General features: G+C 45.7%; 1 protein-coding gene across 6 annotated transcripts in view; it reads right to left on the reverse strand.

Moving 5' to 3' along the window:
* The window catches only part of LOC120038404 (pre-B-cell leukemia transcription factor 3-like), a 109,293-nt gene that overhangs the window by 29,233 nt on the left and 56,800 nt on the right, over nucleotides 1-23,260 (reverse strand). For all 6 annotated transcript variants that reach the window (XM_038984166.1, XM_038984164.1, XM_038984165.1 and 3 more), the window contains exon 3: nucleotides 1,343-1,584. In XM_038984166.1, coding sequence (XP_038840094.1) covers nucleotides 1,343-1,584 — 242 coding nt within the window. The remainder of the gene's footprint in view (nucleotides 1-1,342; nucleotides 1,585-23,260) is intronic.

Below are 23,260 nucleotides of genomic sequence, written 5' to 3' on the forward strand. Positions count from 1 at the left end.
ATTATTATTGTTGTTATTACTATTATTATTATTATTATTACTATTACTATTATTGCTAGTATTCGTATTATTATTATTATTACTATTGTTGTTATTACTATTATTATTATTATTACTATTATTATTATTACTATTATTCATATTATTATTACTATTGTTATTATTACTATTATTATTACTATTGTTATTATTACTATTATTATTACTATTATTATTATTATTACTATTATTACTATTATTCGTATTATTATTACTATTATTGTTATTATCACTATTATTATTATTATTATTACTATTATTATTATTATTATTACTATTGTTATTATTACTATTATTCGTATTATTATTATTATTATTACTATTATTATTATTACTATTATTCGTATTATTATTACTATTATTGTTATTATTACTAGTATTATTATTACCATTATTATTATTATTACTAGTATTATTATTACTATTATTCGCATTATTATTACTATTATTGTTATTACTATTATTGTTATTACTATTATTAGTGTTATTGTTAGTATTATTATTACTAGTATTATTATTACTATTATTATTACTAGTATTATTATTATTACTAGTATTATTATTACTAGTATTATTATTACTAGTATTATTATTACTACTATTATTATTACTATTATTACTATTATTAGTGTTATTACCAGTATTATTATTACTATTATCATTATTACCAGTAGTATTATTATTATTACTAGTATTATTATTACTAGTATTATTATTACTAGTATTATTATTGTTATTACTAGTAGTATTATTACTAGTATTATTATTATTATCAGTATTATTATTACTATTATTATTATTAGTAGTATTATTATTAATATTATTATTACTATTATTATTGGTAGTAGTATTATTATTACTATTATTATTATTATTACTAGTATTATTATTATTACTATTATTATTATTATTACTAGTATTATTATTGGTGGTAGTAGTATTATTATTACTATTATTATTACTATTGTTATTGTTATTATTATTATTACTGTTACTACTATTATTATTATTATCAGTATTATTATTACTATTATTAGTAGTAGTAGTATTATTATTAATATTATTATTACTGGTATTACTATTATTATTATTAGTAGTATTATTATTAATATTATTATTACTGGTATTACTATTATCACTAATATTATTACTATTGTTACTATTATTATTAGTATTACTAATATTATTACTATTATTATTATTACTATTATTAGTTTTATTACTATACATATTCAAGTATCACGCAGCCATATATCCTGAACAATGTAATGGTCAGTGTGACCAGGAAGTCAGTGTGTTTCACCTGCTCATATTTCTCCAGCTCTGTGTGGTAAATCTGTCTGATTTGCGTCAGCTTGGCCCTGTAGTCCGAGTGTTCAATGGAGCTGTCGGCTCCGCCCCCCGCTGCAGCGGCTGCTGCCGCGGCAGCCGCAGACCCACCACCTTTCTCTGGCCCGGACACGCCCTCGGCCAGCAGCATGTTGTCCAGCCTCATGAGCTGGGGGTCCGGAGGATCCTGCTCCTGAGCACCCCGGATACTGAGACCTGCCAGGAAGAAGGTCACACAGAGGTCAGACTATCAGCCAACTCAGTCAAACAGTTGTTACTAGTTAGCATTAGCGGTCACACGTTAGCATTCGTGCTCAGTTGTTGTAGGGGAGGGTAAATAAGGGTTTACCCACCTTTTTTCGCAGAAAAATACATTGAAAGTATAGGGAGCTTTATTCACTGCGAATACCAAAACAACACTCGTGGTCACTATTAAGCATTACTGGTTACGTGTGAGCATTAGTGCTCATACATTAGCACTCACAAGTTAGCATTAGTGACCATATGTTAGCATTATCTGTCATGTTAGCATTAGCGACCCTATGTTAGCATTATCTGTCTTGTTATCATTAGAGACCATATGTTAGCATTATCTGTCATGTTAGTGACCATATGTTAGCATTAGCGACCATATGTTAGCATTATCTGTCATGTTAGCATTAGCGACCATATGTTAGCATTAGCCTTCACCTATTAGAATTAGTTCTAACTCTTTAGTGAGAACTAAGTAAGCTAGCTAAGGCTAACACAGTCGCGACCCTTTCCAGTCAGAATAACAGCGAAGTAGCTGTTTCCTATTTACATTCATTTGTATACATCCAGAACAATGAGCTAATAATACCAGATTTCCCCTGGCATAGCTAGAAAAATGTGCCTTCTCGTCATTACAATCGTCAACATTGACTGTTAATTACAAGGATATCATAATTGCATATCAAACACTAGGCTAGAAACTAGCTAAATAGCTATTGGCAAGCAAACCTGCCAATATGGCAACCGAAATTTAAAAAGAATCAGTTGCTGAAAACAGCTGGTCAAACTAGAAACATGGGAGGATTTGACAGTTTTAGCGGCTGAAGGGACTGGATAAATTCATGTTCATCACTCACCACGTGAGGTCATCAGATAATCCCCCAAAAATATGTCTCTGCAAAAACAAATGAATACTAGCTAGCAAAGTTTTTTCCTCATTGGACCTGCGTTTACAATGTGTCCAAGTTCAGTTTGTGTGGTTGTTGGTTTATCTTTCTGTAACTTTGTAGGAAGTACAGTCTGCATGTGTAGGTGCATATTGCGTCATGATTCCAACGTGTCCCCATATCTTTTCCAACTCTCCCGTTATCTGGTTTTAATGTCCATTCTAGAATGCCTTTCTCACCAATCAGAAACTAGTATTCAACAATGCTGCAGTATAATTAAGCAATAAGGCCCGAGGGGGTGTGGTATATGGCCAATATACCATGGCTAAGGGCTGTTCTTCAGCACGATGCAACGCGGAGTGCCTGGATACAGCCCTTAGCCATGGTATATTGGCCATATACCACAAACCCCCGAGGTGCTTTATTGCTATTATAAACTGGTTACCAACATAATTAGAGCAGTAAAAATACATGTTTTGTCATACCCGTGGAATACGGTCTGATATACCACGGCTGTCAGCCAATCAGCATTCAGGGCTCGAACCACCCAGTTTATAATAGTCAATAGTCATCGCAGGAGAAGGGTTGGCAACCCCTGATGTAGGCATTCTAGTGTGCTTCATAATGGCAGGCCATCCCAAAGGCTTCAGACAGAAGACACTGGGTCATTGTTCAAATATAGCTAATTTAGACTTCGGCTTTGTTGCAATCCATCCCTTTCTGTCCTCCTTTTTCTTTCCCCATTATGGGGAATCTTTCCACAGACGCTAATGAGTCCACAGATCAGTCTTCATGCCTTGAGGCAGAGCCCAGAAACGACAGATCAGTCTTCACGCCTTGAAGCAGAGCCCAGAAACCACAGATCAGTCTTCACGCCTTGAAGCAGAGCCCAGAAACAAGACCAGAGGTAAGGGTCAATATGTCGGGGGAAGGGCCAGCCTCAAGGGGAAAACAGTATCAATAGGAATAAGCACCTACACAGGTTTGAAAAGGAATACATGTCACACACACACACACACACACACACACACACACACACACACACACACACACACACACACACACACACACACACACACACACACACACACACACACACACACACACACACACACACACACACACACTCATGCAAGGACACACACACGCACACACCACTTAAAGAGACAGAGATTTGCGACAGGGCTGTAGTGGAGAGGGTCGAGAGCTTCAAGTTCATTGGCGTCCACATCACTAAGGAATTACTATGACGGTCCACACACACCAACACAGTTGTGAAGAGGACAACGCCTCTTCCCCCCCAGGCGGCTGAAAAGATTCGGCAATGGCCTTCAGATCCTCAAAAATGTTCTACGGCTGCACCATTGAGAGCATCTTGACTGGCTGCATCACCACCTGGTATGACGACTTATGACATACTCTGCTGCTACCGTTTATTATCTATCCTGTAGCCTAGTCACCTATCAAATACAATACCATTTTATTTGTCACAATGCGACGAACACAACAAGTGTCGACTTCGCCGTGAAATGCTTTACTTTATACGAGCCCTTTACCAACAATGCAATTTAAAAAGTAAGAACATTTACAAATACTATAGATTAAAAAATAAAATAGTAACACAATAAAATAACAATAACGAGGCTATATACAGGCTATAGAAAATAATATTTTTGAACATTAGGAGTGTGATAGAACCTCTGTATAAGCTCTTCTCCTACTGTAGGGCCTGGAGACACAGCTGGAAACAATTGTTATTACCAAGGTCATTTGTCATTTCTTTCAGACGGTGGGAAAAGCTTGGTGGACGGTAGCTGAAACCAAGCTCCATTCCTTTAGTCACATTTCAACCATGTTGACTCCAGGGCAAGACACACACCTTCTGTGCACAGGCTCACAAACGGTCCGACCGCATCTTTGTGTATTGACGTTGAGTGTGTGAAGTGTATGTGTGTGTGTGTGTGTGTGTGTGTATGTGTGTGCCGGTGCCACTGATTCGAGGAGGGTTGAAGACGAGCGGGTCGCACTCCCGAAAGCTGCGTCGCCACGGTGAGCAATATCTCAACGCTCCATTGACCGCGCCGCAGTCCCATCCAAGCCCGAGACAAACAACCGCCGCACCGCAGTCCCATCCAAGCCCGAGACAAACAACCGCCGCGCCGCAGTCCCATCCAAACCCGAGACAAACAACCCGCCGCACCGCAGTCCCATCCAAGCCCGAGACAAACAACCGCCGCGCCGCAGTCCCATCCAAGCCCGAGACAAACAACCGCCGCACCGCAGTCCCATCCAAGCCCGAGACAAACAACCGCCGCACCGCAGTCCCATCCAAACCCGAGACAAACAACCGCCGCACCGCAGTCCCATCCAAGCCCCGAGACAAACAACCGCCGCACCGCAGTCCCATCCAAGCCCGAGACAAACAACCCGCCGCACCGCAGTCCCATCCAAGCCCGAGACAAACAACCGCCGCACCGCAGTCCCATCCAAGCCCGAGACAAACAACCGCCGCACCGCAGTCCCATCCAAGCCCCGAGACAAACAACCGCCGCGCCGCAGTCCCATCCAAGCCCGAGACAAACAACCGCCGCACCGCAGTCCCATCCAAGCCCCGAGACAAACAACCGCCGCACCGCAGTCCCATCCAAACCCGAGACAAACAACCGCCGCACCGCAGTCCCATCCAAGCCCGAGACAAACAACCGCCGCACCGCAGTCCCATCCAAGCCCCGAGACAAACAACCCGCCGCACCGCAGTCCCATCCAAGCCCGAGACAAACAACCGCCGCACCGCAGTCCCATCCAAGCCCGAGACAAACAACCCGCCGCACCGCAGTCCCATCCAAGCCCGAGACAAACAACCGCCGCACCGCAGTCCCATCCAAGCCCGAGACAAACAACCCGCCGCACCGCAGTCCCATCCAAGCCCGAGACAAACAACCGCCGCACCGCAGTCCCATCCAAGCCCGAGACAAACAACCGCCGCACCGCAGTCCCATCCAAGCCCGAGACAAACAACCGCCGCACCGCAGTCCCATCCAAGCCCGAGACAAACAACCGCCGCACCGCAGTCCCATCCAAGCCCGAGACAAACAACCGCCGCACCGCAGTCCCATCCAAGCCCGAGACAAACAACCGCCGCACCGCAGTCCCATCCAAGCCCGAGACAAACAACCGCCGCACCGCAGTCCCATCCAAGCCCGAGACAAACAACCGCCGCACCGCAGTCCCATCCAAACCCGAGACAAACAACCGCCGCACCGCAGTCCCATCCAAGCCCGAGACAAACAACCGCCGCACCGCAGTCCCATCCAAACCCGAGACAAACAACCGCCGCACCGCAGTCCCATCCAAACCCGAGACAAACAACCGCCGCACCGCAGTCCCATCCAAGCCCCGAGACAAACAACCGCCGCACCGCAGTCCCATCCAAACCCGAGACAAACAACCGCCGCACCGCAGTCCCATCCAAGCCCGAGACAAACAACCCGCCGCACCGCAGTCCCATCCAAGCCCGAGACAAACAACCGCCGCACCGCAGTCCCATCCAAGCCCGAGACAAACAACCGCCGCGCCGCAGTCCCATCCAAGCCCCGAGACAAACAACCGCCGCACCGCAGTCCCATCCAAGCCCGAGACAAACAACCGCCGCACCGCAGTCCCATCCAAGCCCCGAGACAAACAACCGCCGCACCGCAGTCCCATCCAAGCCCGAGACAAACAACCGCCGCGCCGCAGTCCCATCCAAGCCCCGAGACAAACAACCCGCCGCACCGCAGTCCCATCCAAGCCCGAGACAAACAACCGCCGCGCCGCAGTCCCAACCTCCGCGCCAAACCCTGCGTATTGCTTTCACATCAACTGATATCAACACCTCATCCGCGAAACACTGACAACTGACCACCAACACTCCTTTTTATTTGCTCTCAATTCACAAGCAGTAGACGTGTGAGGGGCTGTATTTCAGAAGGTGTAAAGATTGGCTTCACAGTCCATACACTCTTTAAAAAAAAAAAAATTGTTCCAAAAAGGTTCTGCGGCTGTTCCCATATGAGAAACCTTTTTGGTTCCAGGTAGAATCCTTTTAGATTCCAGGTAGAACCCTCTGTGGAAAGGATTCTACATGGTACCCCAAAGGGTTCTACCTAGAACCAAAATGGGTTCCTCAAAGGGTTCTCCTATGGGGACAGCCGAAGAACCATTTTTGGTTCTAGATAGCAAATTGTTTCGGGCAAATAGAATAATCTCCTCACCACAGACGGCCCTACTGAAACACAGAACTAAAAACCAGACAGAACTAATGCCTGTATGTAGCTTCCGATGCTCTTCCCTCTCTTCCCCCATCCCCCATCCTGTTCCCAGGTAACGCTGCAGCCGCTAGCAGGGCTGAGTGGCTACCCAGGGGCTGATTTTCATGTCACCTATATTAACTGTAACACGGAGGCCCACTGTGCCGTTTCACCTATATTAACTGTAACACGGAGGCCCACTGTGCCTTTCCACCTCCGTCCAGCTGTCACTTTCACTCCTCTCATTGTTGGAACAGGAGGGATTTCTTGTGTGTGTGTGTGTGTGCTTTTTTTTGGTTTTATTGTTCTTGTGGGAACCAGAAGTCCTCACAAGGATAGTAAAACTTGGAAAATTGGGGTAATTTTTCTGGTCCCCAAGAGAGAAAAAAAAGACTATTTTAGGATGATGTTGACATTTGAGTCATTTAACAGACGTTCTTATCCAGAGTGACTTACAGTTGTGAGTGCAGACATGTTCGTACTGGGAATTGAACCCGTAACCCTGGAGTTGCAAGTGTCATGCTCTACCAACTGAGCCAGTGTGTGTGTGTGTGTGTGTGTGTGTGTGTGTGTGTGTGTGTGTGTGTGTGTGTGTGTGTGTGTGTGTGTGTGTGTGTGTGTGTGTGTGTGTGTGTGTGTGTGTGTGACTTACACTAGTTCAAACCAATTGTTGGGCATTCAATGTATTGCATTCACAATTGTGCTCGGAAATCAAGACATTATAAAATGAACGTAAAAACAACACTTTATTGCAATAAAAAAACGGAGTGTAAATCCAGAATTTTACCGTTCACGTGAGAACAACTATTTCAGCACACTACTTCCTTCATAATTCATCGTCTACAATGGTATCTCTCCTTTCTCCTCTTGAATCTCTCATTCCATTTCACTCTTTGCTTTTAGTCCTCGCAAAAGGAAAAAGGTAGTGGTGTGATTTTAAAAATATATATATTTTAATTCAAACCCCCCGAGGCAAATGATGCAAATTCAGAAGTGGAGAGATTCTCCTGGAATAGCCACGGGCAACTCCTCTCCACTAGCCAGCTCCAACACTTAGAAAAGCCCTGATTAGTAGGCAGTATATTGAATGAAACCAGGTCACACTGCTGTGGAGCTGGTCCCGGAGATGAATGCATACGGACATACATACATACATAAAGAATACAATTTAGTACTACACGCGTGGATTGTGTGGAGGAGCATTTGTACAGGACTGTATAAATAATTCCACGGAGGGGAGGACGGTGCTGATTCATTATTTTATTGCAGGGAAACAAGGGCTTGGAGTGGTTTGGTTGTGTTACTGTGTATATGTGAATGGAATGAGTTGATGGGTTTGGTTGTGTTACTGTGTATATGTGAATGGAATGAGTTGATGGGTTTGGTTGTGTTACTGTGTATATGTGAATGGAATGAGTTGATGGGTTTGGTTGTGTTACTGTGTATATGTGAATGGAATGAGTTGATGGGTTTGGTTGTGTTACTGTGTATATGTGAATGGGATGAGTTGATGGGTTTGGTTGTGTTACTGTGTATATGTGAATGGGATGAGTTGATGGGTTTGGTTGTGTTACTGTGTATATGTAAATGGGATGAGTTGATGGGTTTGGTTGTGTTACTGTGTATATGTAAATGGGATGAGTTGATGGGTTTGGTTGTGTTACTGTGTATATGTGAATGGAATGAGTTGATGGGTTTGGTTGGCTTTATGTGTGTGTGTGTGTGTGTGTGTGTGTGTGTGTGTGTGTGTGTGTGTGTGTGCGTGCGTGCGTGCGTGCGTGCGTGCGTGCGTGCGTGCGTGCGTGCGTGCGTGTACTTTCATTAAAAGCATCAGAGCCAGGCTGCAGCTCATTGTGATGTGGTGAGACCCTCACAGCTCCACATTCACAGACAACCAGCTGACAGACCCTCACATATACACATTCACAGACAACCAGCTGACAGACCCTCACAGCTCCACATTCACAGACAACCAGCTGACAGACCATTGCCATGATTTGGTTTGAGTGCATTCACAGAAAAAAGCCTGCTGTACACACACACACACACACACACACACACACACACACACACACACACACACACACACACACACACACACACACACACACACACACACACACACACACACACACAAACCGCCTGAAGGCGAGGGAGCCCATTCTCTCCCATAATAAAGGACAATCCAACTACAATTCCGAGCTTCCCCGACGCTTCGGGTCTGTGAAACAAACCCCGGCCAGACCTATACAGCACCAATTACCAGACTGGAGACTGCAGCTGATCTGAAGGCCTGTCTACATACTGTGTATCCATCATCTCTCTCTCTCTCCTCCCTCTCTCTCTCTCTAGTCTCCTCTCCTCTCCTCTCATCGCTCTCTCCTCTCTTCTCATCGCTCTCTCCTCTCACTCTCTGGCTCTCTCCAAATGGAAAATAATTTCTATGTCATCCTTAGGCAGCAGTGAGGACAGACTATGGTGTGGTTACAGTAAGGACAGACTATGGTGTGGTTACTGTAAGTACAGACTATGGTGTGGTTACAGTAAGGATAGACTATGGTGTGGTTACAGTAATGACAGACTATGGTGTGGTTACAGTAATGACAGACTATGGTGTGGTTACAGTGAGGACAGACTATGGTGTGGTTACAGTGAGGACAGACTATGGTGTGGTTACAGTGAGGACAGACTATGGTGTGGTTACAGTAAGAACAGACTATGGTGTGGTTACAGTAAGGACAGACTATGGTGTGGTTACAGTAAGGATAGACTATGGTGTGGTTACAGTAAGTACAGACTATGGTGTGGTTACAGTAAGGACAGACTATGGTGTGGTTACAGTGAGGACAGACTATGGTGTGGTTACTGTAAGTACAGACTATGGTGTGGTTACAGTAATGATAGACTATGGTGTGGTTACAGTGAGGAAAGACTATGGTGTGGTTACAGTGAGGACAGACTATGGTGTGGTTACAGTAATGACAGACTATGGTGTGGTTACAGTGAGGACAGACTATGGTGTGGTTACAGTAATGATAGACTATGGTGTGGTTACAGTGAGGACAGACTATGGTGTGGTTACAGTAAGGACAGACTATGGTGTGGTTACAGTGAGGACAGACTATGGTGTGGTTACAGTAATGATAGACTATGGTGTGGTTACAGTAAGTACAGACTATGGTGTGGTTACAGTAAGGACAGACTATGGTGTGGTTACAGTGAGGACAGACTATGGTGTGGTTACTGTAAGTACAGACTATGGTGTGGTTACAGTAAGGACAGACTATGGTGTGGTTACAGTGAGGACAGACTATGGTGTGGTTACTGTAAGTACAGACTATGGTGTGGTTACTGTAAGTACAGACTATGGTGTGGTTACAGTAATGATAGACTATGGTGTGGTTACAGTAATGATAGACTATGGTGTGGTTACAGTGAGGACAGACTATGGTGTGGTTACAGTGAGGACAGACTATGGTGTGGTTACTGTAAGTACAGACTATGGTGTGGTTACTGTAAGTACAGACTATGGTGTGGTTACAGTAAGGACAGACTATGGTGTGGTTACAGTGAGGACAGACTATGGTGTGGTTACAGTAAGGACAGACTATGGTGTGGTTACAGTGAGGACAGACTATGGTGTGGGTTACAGTAATGATAGACTATGGTGTGGTTACAGTGAGGACAGACTATGGTGTGGTTACAGTAAGGTCAGACTATGGTGTGGTTACTGTAAGTACAGACTATGGTGTGGTTACAGTGAGGACAGACTATGGTGTGGTTACAGTAAGGACAGACTATGGTGTGGTTACAGTAATGATAGACTATGGTGTGGTTACAGTAATGATAGACTATGGTGTGGTCACAGTAAGGACAGACTATAGTGTGGTTACAGTAAGGACAGACTATGGTGTGGTTACAGTAAGGACAGACTATGGTGTGGTTACAATGAGGACAGACTATGGTGTGGTTACAGTAATGATAGACTATGGTGTGGTTACAGTGAGGACAGACTATGGTGTGGTTACAATGAGGACAGACTATGGTGTGGTTACAGTGAGGACAGACTATGGTGTGGTTACAGTGAGGACAGACTATGGTGTGGTTACAGTAATGATAGACTATGGTGTGGTCACAGTAAGGACAGACTATGGTGTGGTTACAGTGAGGACAGACTATGGTGTGGTTACAGTAAGGATAGACTATGGTGTGGTTACAGTGAGGACAGACTATGGTGTGGTTACAGTGAGGACAGACTATGGTGTGGTTACAGTAAGGACAGACTATGGTGTGGTTACAGTAATGATAGACTATGGTGTGGTTACAGTGAGGACAGACTATGGTGTGGTTACAGTGAGGACAGACTATGGTGTGGTTACAGTGAGGACAGACTATGGTGTGGTTACAGTGAGGACAGACTATGGTGTGGTTACAGTGAGGACAGACTATGGTGTGGTTACAGTAAGGATAGACTATGGTGTGGTTACAGTGAGGACAGACTATGGTGTGGTTACAGTAATGATAGACTATGGTGTGGTTACAGTGAGGACAGACTATGGTGTGGTTACAGTGAGGACAGACTATGGTGTGGTTACAGTGAGGACAGACTATGGTGTGGTTACAGTATGGACAGACTATGGTGTGGTTACAGTAATGATAGACTATGGTGTGGTTACAGTGAGGACAGACTATGGTGTGGTTACAGTAATGATAGACTATGGTGTGGTCGCCCTGTGCACCCGGAGTCATAAACTCACACTGTATAATCTAGACCCCTTTCTCAAATACAGACCTCAAGGCCAGAGGTACTACTGGTTTCATCCTCCCCTCTGATCAGTAGTACTACTGGTTTCATCTGTCCCCTCTGATCAGTAGTACTACTGGTTTCATCTGTCCCCTCTGATCAGTAGTACTACTGGTTTCATCTGTCCCCTCTGATCAGTAGTACTACTGGTTTCATCTGTCCCCTCTGATCAGTAGTACTACTGGTTTCATCTGTCCCCTCTGATCAGTAGTACTACTGGTTTCATCCTCCCCTCTGATCAGTAGTACTACTGGTTTCATCTGTCCCCTCTGATCAGTAGTACTACTGGTTTCATCTGTCCCCTCTGATCAGTAGTACTACTGGTTTCATCCTCCCCTCTGATCAGTAGTACTACTGGTTTCATCCTCCCCTCTGATCAGTAGTACTACTGGTTTCATCTGTCCCCTCTGATCAGTAGTACTACTGGTTTCATCCTCCCCTCTGATCAGTAGTACTACTGGTTTCATCTGTCCCCTCTGATCAGTAGTACTACTGGTTTCATCTGTCCCCTCTGATCAGTAGTACTACTGGTTTCATCTGTCCCCTCTGATCAGTAGTACTACTGGTGTTCATCCTCCCCTCTGATCAGTAGTACTACTGGTTTCATCTGTCCCCTCTGATCAGTAGTACTACTGGTTTCATCCTCCCCTCTGATCAGTAGTACTACTGGTTTCATCTGTCCCCTCTGATCAGTAGTACTACTGGTTTCATCTGTCCCCTCTGATCAGTAGTACTACTGGTTTCATCTGTCCCCTCTGATCAGTAGTACTACTGGTGTTCATCTGTCCCCTCTGATCAGTAGTACTACTGGTGTTCATCTGTCCCCTCTGATCAGTAGTACTACTGGTGTTCATCTGTCCCCTCTGATCAGTAGTACTACTGGTGTTCATCTGTCCCCTCTGATCAGTAGTACTACTGGTGTTCATCTGTCCCCTCTGATCAGTAGTACTACTGGTTTTCATCTGTCCCCTCTGATCAGTAGTACTACTGGTTTCATCTGTCCCCTCTGATCAGTAGTACTACTGGTTTCATCTGTCCCCTCTGATCAGTAGTACTACTGGTTTCATCTGTCCCCTCTGATCAGTAGTACTACTGGTTTCATCTGTCCCCTCTGATCAGTAGTACTACTGGTGTTCATCTGTCCCCTCTGATCAGTAGTACTACTGGTGTTCATCTGTCCCCTCTGATCAGTAGTACTACTGGTTTCATCCTCCCCTCTGATCAGTAGTACTACTGGTTTCATCTGTCCCCTCTGATCAGTAGTACTACTGGTTTCATCTGTCCCCTCTGATCAGTAGTACTACTGGTTTCATCTGTCCCCTCTGATCAGTAGTACTACTGGTGTTCATCTGTCCCCTCTGATCAGTAGTACTACTGGTGTTCATCTGTCCCCTCTGATCAGTAGTACTACTGGTGTTCATCTGTCCCCTCTGATCAGTAGTACTACTGGTTTTCATCTGTCCCCTCTGATCAGTAGTACTACTGGTTTCATCTGTCCCCTCTGATCAGTAGTACTACTGGTTTCATCTGTCCCCTCTGATCAGTAGTACTACTGGTTTCATCTGTCCCCTCTGATCAGTAGTACTACTGGTTTCATCTGTCCCCTCTGATCAGTAGTACTACTGGTTTCATCTGTCCCCTCTGATCAGTAGTACTACTGGTGTTCATCTGTCCCCTCTGATCAGTAGTACTACTGGTGTTCATCTGTCCCCTCTGATCAGTAGTACTACTGGTGTTCATCTGTCCCCTCTGATCAGTAGTACTACTGGTTTCATCCTCCCCTCTGATCAGTAGTACTACTGGTTTCATCTGTCCCCTCTGATCAGTAGTACTACTGGTTTCATCTTTCCCCTCTGATCAGTAGTACTACTGGTTTCATCTGTCCCCTCTGATCAGTAGTACTACTGGTTTCATCTGTCCCCTCTGATCAGTAGTACTACTGGTTTCATCCTCCCCTCTGATCAGTAGTACTACTGGTTTTCATCTGTCCCCTCTGATCAGTAGTACTACTGGTTTCATCTGTCCCCTCTGATCAGTAGTACTACTGGTTTCATCTGTCCCCTCTGATCAGTAGTACTACTGGTTTTCATCTGTCCCCTCTGATCAGTAGTACTACTGGTTTCATCTGTCCCCTCTGATCAGTAGTACTACTGGTTTCATCTGTCCCCTCTGATCAGTAGTACTACTGGTTTCATCCTCCCCTCTGATCAGTAGTACTACTGGTTTCATCTGTCCCCTCTGATCAGTAGTACTACTGGTTTCATCCTCCCCTCTGATCAGTAGTACTACTGGTTTTCATCTGTCCCCTCTGATCAGTAGTACTACTGGTGTTCATCTGTCCCCTCTGATCAGTAGTACTACTGGTGTTCATCTGTCCCCTCTGATCAGTAGTACTACTGGTGTTCATCTGTCCCCTCTGATCAGTAGTACTACTGGTTTCATCTGTCCCCTCTGATCAGTAGTACTACTGGTTTCATCTGTCCCCTCTGATCAGTAGTACTACTGGTTTCATCTGTCCCCTCTGATCAGTAGTACTACTGGTTTTCATCTGTCCCCTCTGATCAGTAGTACTACTGGTTTCATCTGTCCCCTCTGATCAGTAGTACTACTGGTTTCATCCTCCCCTCTGATCAGTAGTACTACTGGTTTTCATCTGTCCCCTCTGATCAGTAGTACTACTGGTGTTCATCTGTCCCCTCTGATCAGTAGTACTACTGGTGTTCATCTGTCCCCTCTGATCAGTAGTACTACTGGTGTTCATCTGTCCCCTCTGATCAGTAGTACTACTGGTTTCATCTGTCCCCTCTGATCAGTAGTACTACTGGTTTCATCTGTCCCCTCTGATCAGTAGTACTACTGGTTTCATCTGTCCCCTCTGATCAGTAGTACTACTGGTGTTCATCTGTCCCCTCTGATCAGTAGTACTACTGGTGTTCATCTGTCCCCTCTGATCAGTAGTACTACTGGTTTTCATCTGTCCCCTCTGATCAGTAGTACTACTGGTGTTCATCTGTCCCCTCTGATCAGTAGTACTACTGGTTTCATCTGTCCCCTCTGATCAGTAGTACTACTGGTGTTCATCTGTCCCCTCTGATCAGTAGTACTACTGGTGTTCATCTGTCCCCTCTGATCAGTAGTACTACTGGTTTCATCTGTCCCCTCTGATCAGTAGTACTACTGGTTTCATCTGTCCCCTCTGATCAGTAGTACTACTGGTGTTCATCTGTCCCCTCTGATCAGTAGTACTACTGGTGTTCATCTGTCCCCTCTGATCAGTAGTACTACTGGTTTCATCTGTCCCCTCTGATCAGTAGTACTACTGGTTTCATCTGTCCCCTCTGATCAGTAGTACTACTGGTTTCATCTGTCCCCTCTGATCAGTAGTACTACTGGTTTTCATCTGTCCCCTCTGATCAGTAGTGATTGACTTTGAGTACCCCTGCTGTATAGAATGCTCTGGAGTGAAGTTTCCTCTAAGTACAGATCTAGGATCAGCTTCTCCCCCAATCCTAACCTTAACCGTTTATAGGGCGAAATGCAAAATTGACCCCAGCTCAGAGTCTAGGGGCAACTTCACACTACACCGTATAGGATACAATACATCTCTGGCTAGATTCAGGTAGTACCCAGCTACGGTAGCACCCGGCTACGGTAGCACCCGGCTACGGTATCACCCGGCTATGGTATCACCCAGCTGAATGATCCTCAGCACATGATCATGGGGGATCTTGTCCCAGGGCTCTCCCACTCTGTGGTGCTTCATGGGGGATCCTGTCCCAGAGCTCTCCCACTCTGTGGTGCTTCATGGGGGATCCTGTCCCAGAGCTCTCCCACTCTGTGGTGCTTCATGGGGGATCCTGTCCCAGAGCTCTCCCACTCTGTGGTGCTTCATGGGGAATCTTGTCCCAGGGCTCTCCCACTCTGTGGTGTTTCATGGGGGATCCTGTCCCAGAGCTCTCCCACTCTGTGGTGCTTCATGGGGGATCTTGTCCCAGGGCTCTCCCACTCGGTGGTGCTTCATGGGGGATCTTGTCCCAGGGCTCTCCCACAGTTTCACATGTTAAGCTTGAAGTGGCACTCCAGTGTCCTTTTCACCTCATGTATCACCTGATCTGTACTGTTCCTCAAGCAAGGCGATGAGGCCAATGACCTCACGGATTCCCACATGTGAAAAGATGGTGTTACCATGTTGCAGTGGCAATGTTTCCACTAGTGGAATTACCATGACCACATCTAAAAAAAAATCCAAAATACGGGACAAGGGGAACAATTGTGAGGGACATTTGCAATACATTTTTTCAGGGCAGGTTTAACGGATCACTTTCAAATGACGACATAGTTCTGCTGTATGAAGGTCACTGCCTGTTAAAGGGCAATCCATAGTTGCTATATACATTTTTGGACTTATAAATTAATGATATGAACCCATTGATTCTTGAAGAATGAGCTTAGTACAACTGTCGTACCCCATTAGAACCTAAAATATAAGCTTTTTTTTAACTCCAATGTTTGTAAACAAAGTAAATATCCACAAACACGATATAGCCTAAAAACATCAAAACTATACTTGTGATATCATGGATAGTCAGTCCTTGCATCCATAGCCTAGTCTATGAATTTGAAAGTGGTTGCATTTCAGTTAACAGAAACAGTGGCGGGGAGTAACAGACTAACATCCTGACCACACCTTGCGTCCACATGTTGATTTTTGTCCGTCCACACCAGACGCGATCAGGACACGCAGGTTGAAATATCAAATCAAACTCTGAACCAACTATATTCATTTGGGGACAGGTCGAAACAAACATAAAGCATGAATTGAAATGTAGCTAGCTTGTTGTTGCTAGCTAATTTGTTCAAGAGATTGTTATTTGACCTATTTTGCTGGATTTTTGTAGAATTTTGACCCATTTTGAGTCACACAAAATCGTGTTCTCTACTCTGATAATGAATCCACGGATAAAAGGGGAAACCTTGTTAGTTTCTAGTAATCTCTCCTCTTTCGGGTCTTCTTCTTCTGTCAACTTTTATTTATTTATTTTTTAAATATTTTTTTAAAATAATTTTATCCCCTTTTCTCCCCAATTTTCGTGGTATCCAATCGCTAGTAATTACTATCTTGTCTCATCGCTACAACTACCGTACGGGCTCGGGAGAGACGAAGGTCGAAAGCCATGCGTCCTCCGAAGCACAACCCAACCAAGCCGCACTGCTTCTTAACACAGCGCGCCTCCAACCCGGAAGCCAGCCGCACCAATGTGTCGGAGGAAACACCGTGCACCCGCCCCCCTCGGTTAGCGCGCACTGCGCCCGGCCCGCCACAGGAGTCGCTGGAGCGCGATGAGACAAGGATATCCCTACCAGCCAAACCCTCCCTAACCCGGACGACGCTAAGCCAATTGTGCGTCGCCCCACGGACCTCCCGGTCGCGGCCGGCTGCGACAGAGCCTGGGCGCGAACCCAGAGACTCTGGTGGCGCAGCTAGCACTGCGATGCAGTGCTCTAGACCACTGCGCCACCCGGGAGGCCTTCTGTCAACTTTAAGGTGCATTACTGCCACCAACTGGACTGGAGTGTGGACCTCGTGCATCTTTCAATCACCCACGTGAGTATATGCTCCTGAAAACCAATGACGAGATGGGAGAGGAGGGACTTGCAGCGTGTCAAGCGTCTAAAATAGAACCGAGTTCTATTTTAGCGCCTGGCTACGCTGACGATCGTTGCCGCGCGCGAGCAGTTTGGATGAAATGATTGAATAACATGTACCTGTAAATGTATTTTGCAACGCTCGCACGCGCGACGCAGCCGTAGTGGTCAGCATGTAATAGTGTTATTATATGGTGCAATCCTCTAGTAAGTCAGTCACTTTAGGGACGTTAACATCAAGCAGATGTTCTGAGATCGAGAACAAAATGTTTAGTATTGCAAACAAAAATAATGATATTATAAAAGCAAAACATAAACCTCAAATTATTGATGGCAAAACAAAATATTGCAAGGAAATAATTTCAAAAAAATTATAACGCAAATAAATAAGATGTATCTGGAAGTGGTAAAAAGTGTCAGACATTGGGAGATGACCTGAGTGGACCATGCTTAATTAGTTGCTCTATGCTACTCATCTATAAGAAGATTTAACTCCCCGTTATTGCCCCCATCGACCATTTACAGCCCTCAGCCCAGCTCCTTGCTGTTCCTCCACCCTTTAAAGCCCTCAGTCTAGCTTCTTGGGTGTTCCTCCAGTCTCTACAGCCCAGCTCCTTGCTGTTCCTCCAGCCTCTACAGCGTAGCGCCTCGCTGTTCCTCCAGCCTCTACGGCCCAGCTCCTCGCGGTTCCTCCAGCCTCTACGGCCCAGCTCCTTGCTGTTCCTCCACCCTTTAAAGCCCTCAGTCTAGCTCCTTGCTGTTCCTCCAGCCTCTACAGCGTAGCTCCTTGCTGTTCCTCCAGCCTCTACGGCCCAGCTCCTCGCTGTTCCTCCAGCCTCTACGGCCCAGCTCCTCGCTATTCCTCCAGCCTCTACAGCCCAGCTCCTTACTGTTCCTCCAGCCTCTACAGCCCAGCTCCTCGCTGTTCCTCCAGCCTCTACAGCGTAGCGCCTCGCTGTTCCTCCAGCCTCTACGGCCCAGCTCCTCGCTGTTCCTCCAGCCTCTACGGCCCAGCTCCTCGCTGTTCCTCCTGCCTCTACGGCCCAGCTCCTCGCTGTTCCTCCAGCCTCTACGGCCCAGCTCCTCGCTGTTCCTCCAGCCTCTACGGCCCAGCTCCTTGCTGTTCCTCCAGCCTCTACAGCCCAGCTCCTTACTGTTCCTCCAGCCTCTACAGCCCAGCTCCTCGCTGTTCCTCCAGCCTCTACAGCCCAGCTCCTCGCTGTTCCTCCAGCCTCTACAGCCCAGCTCCTCGCTGTTCCTCCAGCCTCTACAGCCCAGCTCCTCGCTGTTCCTCCAGCCTCTACAGCCCAGCTCCTCGCTGTTCCTCCAGCCTCTACAGCCCAGCTCCTTGCTGTTCCTCTAGCCTCTACAGCGTAGCTCCTTACTGTTCCTCCAGCCTCTACAGCGTAGCTCCTTACTATTCCTCTAGCCTCTACAGCCCAGCTCCTTACTGTTCCTCCAGCCTCTACAGCCCAGCTCCTTGCTGTTCCTCCAGCCTCTACAGCCCAGCTCCTTGCTGTTCCTCCAGCCTCTACGGCCCAGCTCCTTGCTGTTCCTCCAGCCTCTACGGCCCAGCTACTTGCTGTTCCTCCAGCCTCTACGGCCCAGCTCCTTGCTGTTCCTCCAGCCTCTACGGCCCAGCTCCTCGCTGTTCCTCCAGCCTCTACGGCCCAGCTCCTCGCTGTTCCTCCAGCCTCTACAGCCCAGCTCCTCGCTGTTCCTCCAGCCTCTACAGCCCAGCTCCTCGCTGTTCCTCCAGCCTCTACAGCCCAGCTCCTCGCTGTTCCTCCAGCCTCTACAGCCCAGCTCCTCGCTGTTCCTCCAGCCTCTACAGCCCAGCTCCTCGCTGTTCCTCCAGCCTCTACAGCCCAGCTCCTTGCTGTTCCTCCAGCCTCTACAGCCCAGCTCCTTGCTGTTCCTCTAGCCTCTACAGCGTAGCTCCTTACTGTTCCTCCAGCCTCTACAGCGTAGCTCCTTACTATTCCTCTAGCCTCTACAGCCCAGCTCCTTACTGTTCCTCCAGCCTCTACAGCCCAGCTCCTTGCTGTTCCTCCAGCCTCTACAGCCCAGCTCCTTGCTGTTCCTCCAGCCTCTACAGCCCAGCTCCTTGCTGTTCCTCCAGCCTCTACGGCCCAGCTACTTGCTGTTCCTCCAGCCTCTACGGCCCAGCTCCTTGCTGTTCCTCCAGCCTCTACAGCCCAGCTCCTTGCTGTTCCTCCAGCCTCTACAGCATAGCTCCTTGCTGTTCCTCCAGCCTCTACGGCCCAGCTCCTTGCTATTCCTCCAGCCTCTACGGCCCAGCTCCTTGCTATTCCTCCAGCCTCTACGGCCCAGCTCCTTGCTATTCCTCCAGCCTCTACGGCCCAGCTCCTTGCTATTCCTCCAGCCTCTACAGCGTAGCTCCTTGCTATTCCTCCAGCCTCTACAGCATAGCTCTTTGCTGTTCCTACAGCCTCTATACTGTATGTGACTCTATTCTATGTGTTAAAGTATATGGATATGAGTGTGCCAAAAAAACTCATGTTTGATTTGAGTGAAATTGTTTGTGTTGCTGTGGAGGTGTGTATCCATCCACTTTCAAACATCAGCCCAACACAGTACTTCACCTAGCCACTTTCAAACATCAGCCCAACACAGTACTTCACCTAGCCACTTTCAAACATCAGCCCAACACAGTACTTCACCTAGCCACTTTCAAACATCAGCCCAACACAGTACTTCACCTAGCCACTTTCAAACATCAGCCCAACACAGTACTTCACCTAGCCACTTTCAAACATCAGCCCAACACAGTACTTCACCTAGCCACTTTCAAACATCAGCCCAACACAGTACTTCACCTAGCCACTTTCAAACATCAGCCCAACACAGTACTTCACCTAGCCACTTTCAAACATCAGCCCAACACAGTACTTCACCTAGCCACTTTCAAACATCAGCCCAACACAGTACTTCACCTAGCCACTTTCAAACATCAGCCCAACACAGTACTTCACCTAGCCACTTTCAAACATCAGCCCAACACAGTACTTCACCTAGCCACTTTCAAACATCAGCCCAACACAGTACTTCACCTAGCCACTTTCAAACATCAGCCCAACACAGTACTTCACCTAGCCACTTTCAAACATCAGCCCAACACAGTACTTCACCTAGCCACTTTTCCTGTTTATCTACATGAAGATGAAGAAATAAAAAATACAATATATTACTCTGCCAAGAAATCTGCTGTTTCAAGCAGTATACGTTCCCAGATCAATGTAGCATTTAGCAAGCCCAACAGCAGTGGATATATATTTCAATTTAATCTTCCTCAGAGCGGCTAGTTGACCTTCAATAAAATATCATTGCTAAGTGCAGCGTCTACAGCTAACACGACGGCTCCTAGGGAAAAAAAGGATCAAAGAGACGATAGCCTAGCGGGTTAAATATAGCACATCATCCGCAAATAGCCACCATTTCCTCCCTCTTTCAAAACAGAAAGGCAATTCTATCTGAGAGTTCCACTCCAGGGTGTCATCTTCCCGAACCAGGAAGTGAAATATCCAACCTCTTTGCTAAGCCTATTTGTGATGCGGGTGGAATGCTTTGATAACTGAGGAGAAGAATTTCCCCAAGTTATATGGATGGTCCCTGGGATGGTCCCTCAAACTAACAATAGAGTACTTATAGTCGGTATGTAAAGATTGCGCGTACAGTGCATTCAGATGCATTCTTCCACATTTTGTTACGTTACAGCCTTATTCTAAAAATGAATAAAATAATGTTTTTCCTTCATCAATCTACACACAATACCCCATAATGACAAAGCAAAAATTGTTTTTTATAATTTTTTTCAAATGTATAATAAAATAAAATAAATACATTATTTGCAAAAGTATTCAGACTGTTGCTATGAGACTCTAAATGGAGCTCAGGTGCATCCTGTTTCCATTGATCGTCCTTGAGATGTTTCTACAACTTGGGAGTCCACCTGTGGTAAATTCAATTGATTGGACATGATTTGGAAAGGCACACACCTGTCTATATAAGGTCCCACAGTTGACAGTGCATGTCAGAGCAAAAACCAATCCATGAGGTCGAAGGAATTGTCCGTAGAGCTCAGAGACAGGATTGTGTTGAGGCACAGCTCTGGGGAAGGGTACCAAAAAATGTCTGCAGCATTGAAGGTCCCCAAGAACACATTGGACTGCATCATTCTTAAATGGGAGAAGTTGGAACCACCAAGAATCTTCGTGGCCGCCCGGCCAGCCAAACTGGCCGCCCGGCCAAACTGAGCAATCGGGGGAGAAGGGCCTTGGTCAGGGAGGTGACCAAGAACCCGATGGCCACTCTGAAAGAGCTCCAGAGTCCCTCTGTGGAGATGGGAGAACCTTCCAGAAGGACAACCATCTCTGCAGCACTCCACCAATCAGGTCTTTATGGTAGAGTGGCCAGACGGAAGCCACTCCTCAGGAAAAAGAACATTCCAATAGGACAACAACCCTAAGCACACAGCCAAGACAACACAGGAGTTGCTTGGGGACAAGTCTCTGAATGTCCTTGAGACCCAGCCAGAGCCTGGACTTGAACACGATCGAACATCTCTGAAGAGACCTGAAAATAGCTGTGTAGTGACACTCCCCATCCAACCTGACAGAGCTTGAGAGGATCTGCAGAGAAGAATTGGACAAACTCTCCAAATACAGGTGTTCCAAGCTTGTAGCGTCATACCCAAGAGACTCGAGGCTGTAATCGCTGCCAAAGGTCCTTCAACAAAGTACTGAGTAAAGGGTCTGAGTACTTATGTAAATGTGATTTTTCCGTATTTATTTATTTTTGAAAAACCTGTTTTTGCTTAGTCATTATGGGGTATTGTGTGTAGATTGATGAGAAAAAGGCTGTAAAGCAACAAAATATGGAAAAAGTCAAGGTGTCTGAATACTTTCCGAATGCACTGTATATATCTTTCACACTTGAACTCTTTCTTGAGGCCTGACCGGGTTTAAATGCCTTTTTTCCCCCGTTTAATTTATTTGTATTTATTAACTGAATTTATTGAAGTTTTTCCATTCTTTGTATGCGTTGCGTACTGCGCATTACGTTGGAGGACTCACTGTAAGCATCATTGTAATGTTCGTTTAATGTGTCAATTGATCCGGTAAGGGTAAGGGATGGGTCGCTGAACTGGAGATTTGACACGAAAATAAAGTAGTCATTCATTTCATTCATTCATTCCTATCGTACTTGTATGCAGTACTGCCAAAAATATATGAATAGTTTAAAATAGAACAAATATGTATGATTTGGCAGCCCTCTGGAGCTCAGGTGGTAGAGCATGGCACTAGTAATGCCAAGGTAGTGGGCTTGATTCCCCACTGGGGCCACACAATGCGAAAATGTACCCATGTAAATTGCTTCGGATAAAAGTGTCTGCTAAATGACATATATTATTATATTATTTGAAACTTTTCAAGTACAAATCCTGAACTAATAATCAAGTACTTTCCCTGAACAAGAGTGCGGATCGAATGTCGTAAATGGGAAAGTGATAACACACGGTAGGCATGGAAACTCCGCTGGACATGCAAACACAACACATAGCTGAGGCGGCTGTCGACTGAACCCGGCTCTCTCGAGGGCTATGGCTTCATAATAATGTCACTCTGCCTCTCGCTGTGTCCGTGTGATCACATGCAAAAAACACATGTTTGAGAGAACACCATCTTGGGTTTGTTTAGGGATAACAGATGGACAGTTTAAATACAGATACCCTGTCTGAAGGGGAGGATGTAGTACTCCATATATGACCTACATGTCATACTTGACTGTATACAGTACTACCTGAAGGGGAGGATGTAGTACTCCATATATCACCTACATGTCATACTTTACTTTATACAGTACTACCTGAAGGGGAGGATGTAGTACTCCATATATCATCTACATGTCATACTTGACTTTATTTATTTATTTATTTTTTTATTTCACCTTTATTTAACCAGGTAGGCTAGTTGAGAACAAGTTCTCATTTG

The sequence above is a fragment of the Salvelinus namaycush genome, unplaced genomic scaffold (assembly GCF_016432855.1).
Source record: "Salvelinus namaycush isolate Seneca unplaced genomic scaffold, SaNama_1.0 Scaffold219, whole genome shotgun sequence".
Taxonomy (NCBI): Eukaryota; Metazoa; Chordata; class Actinopteri; order Salmoniformes; family Salmonidae; genus Salvelinus; species Salvelinus namaycush.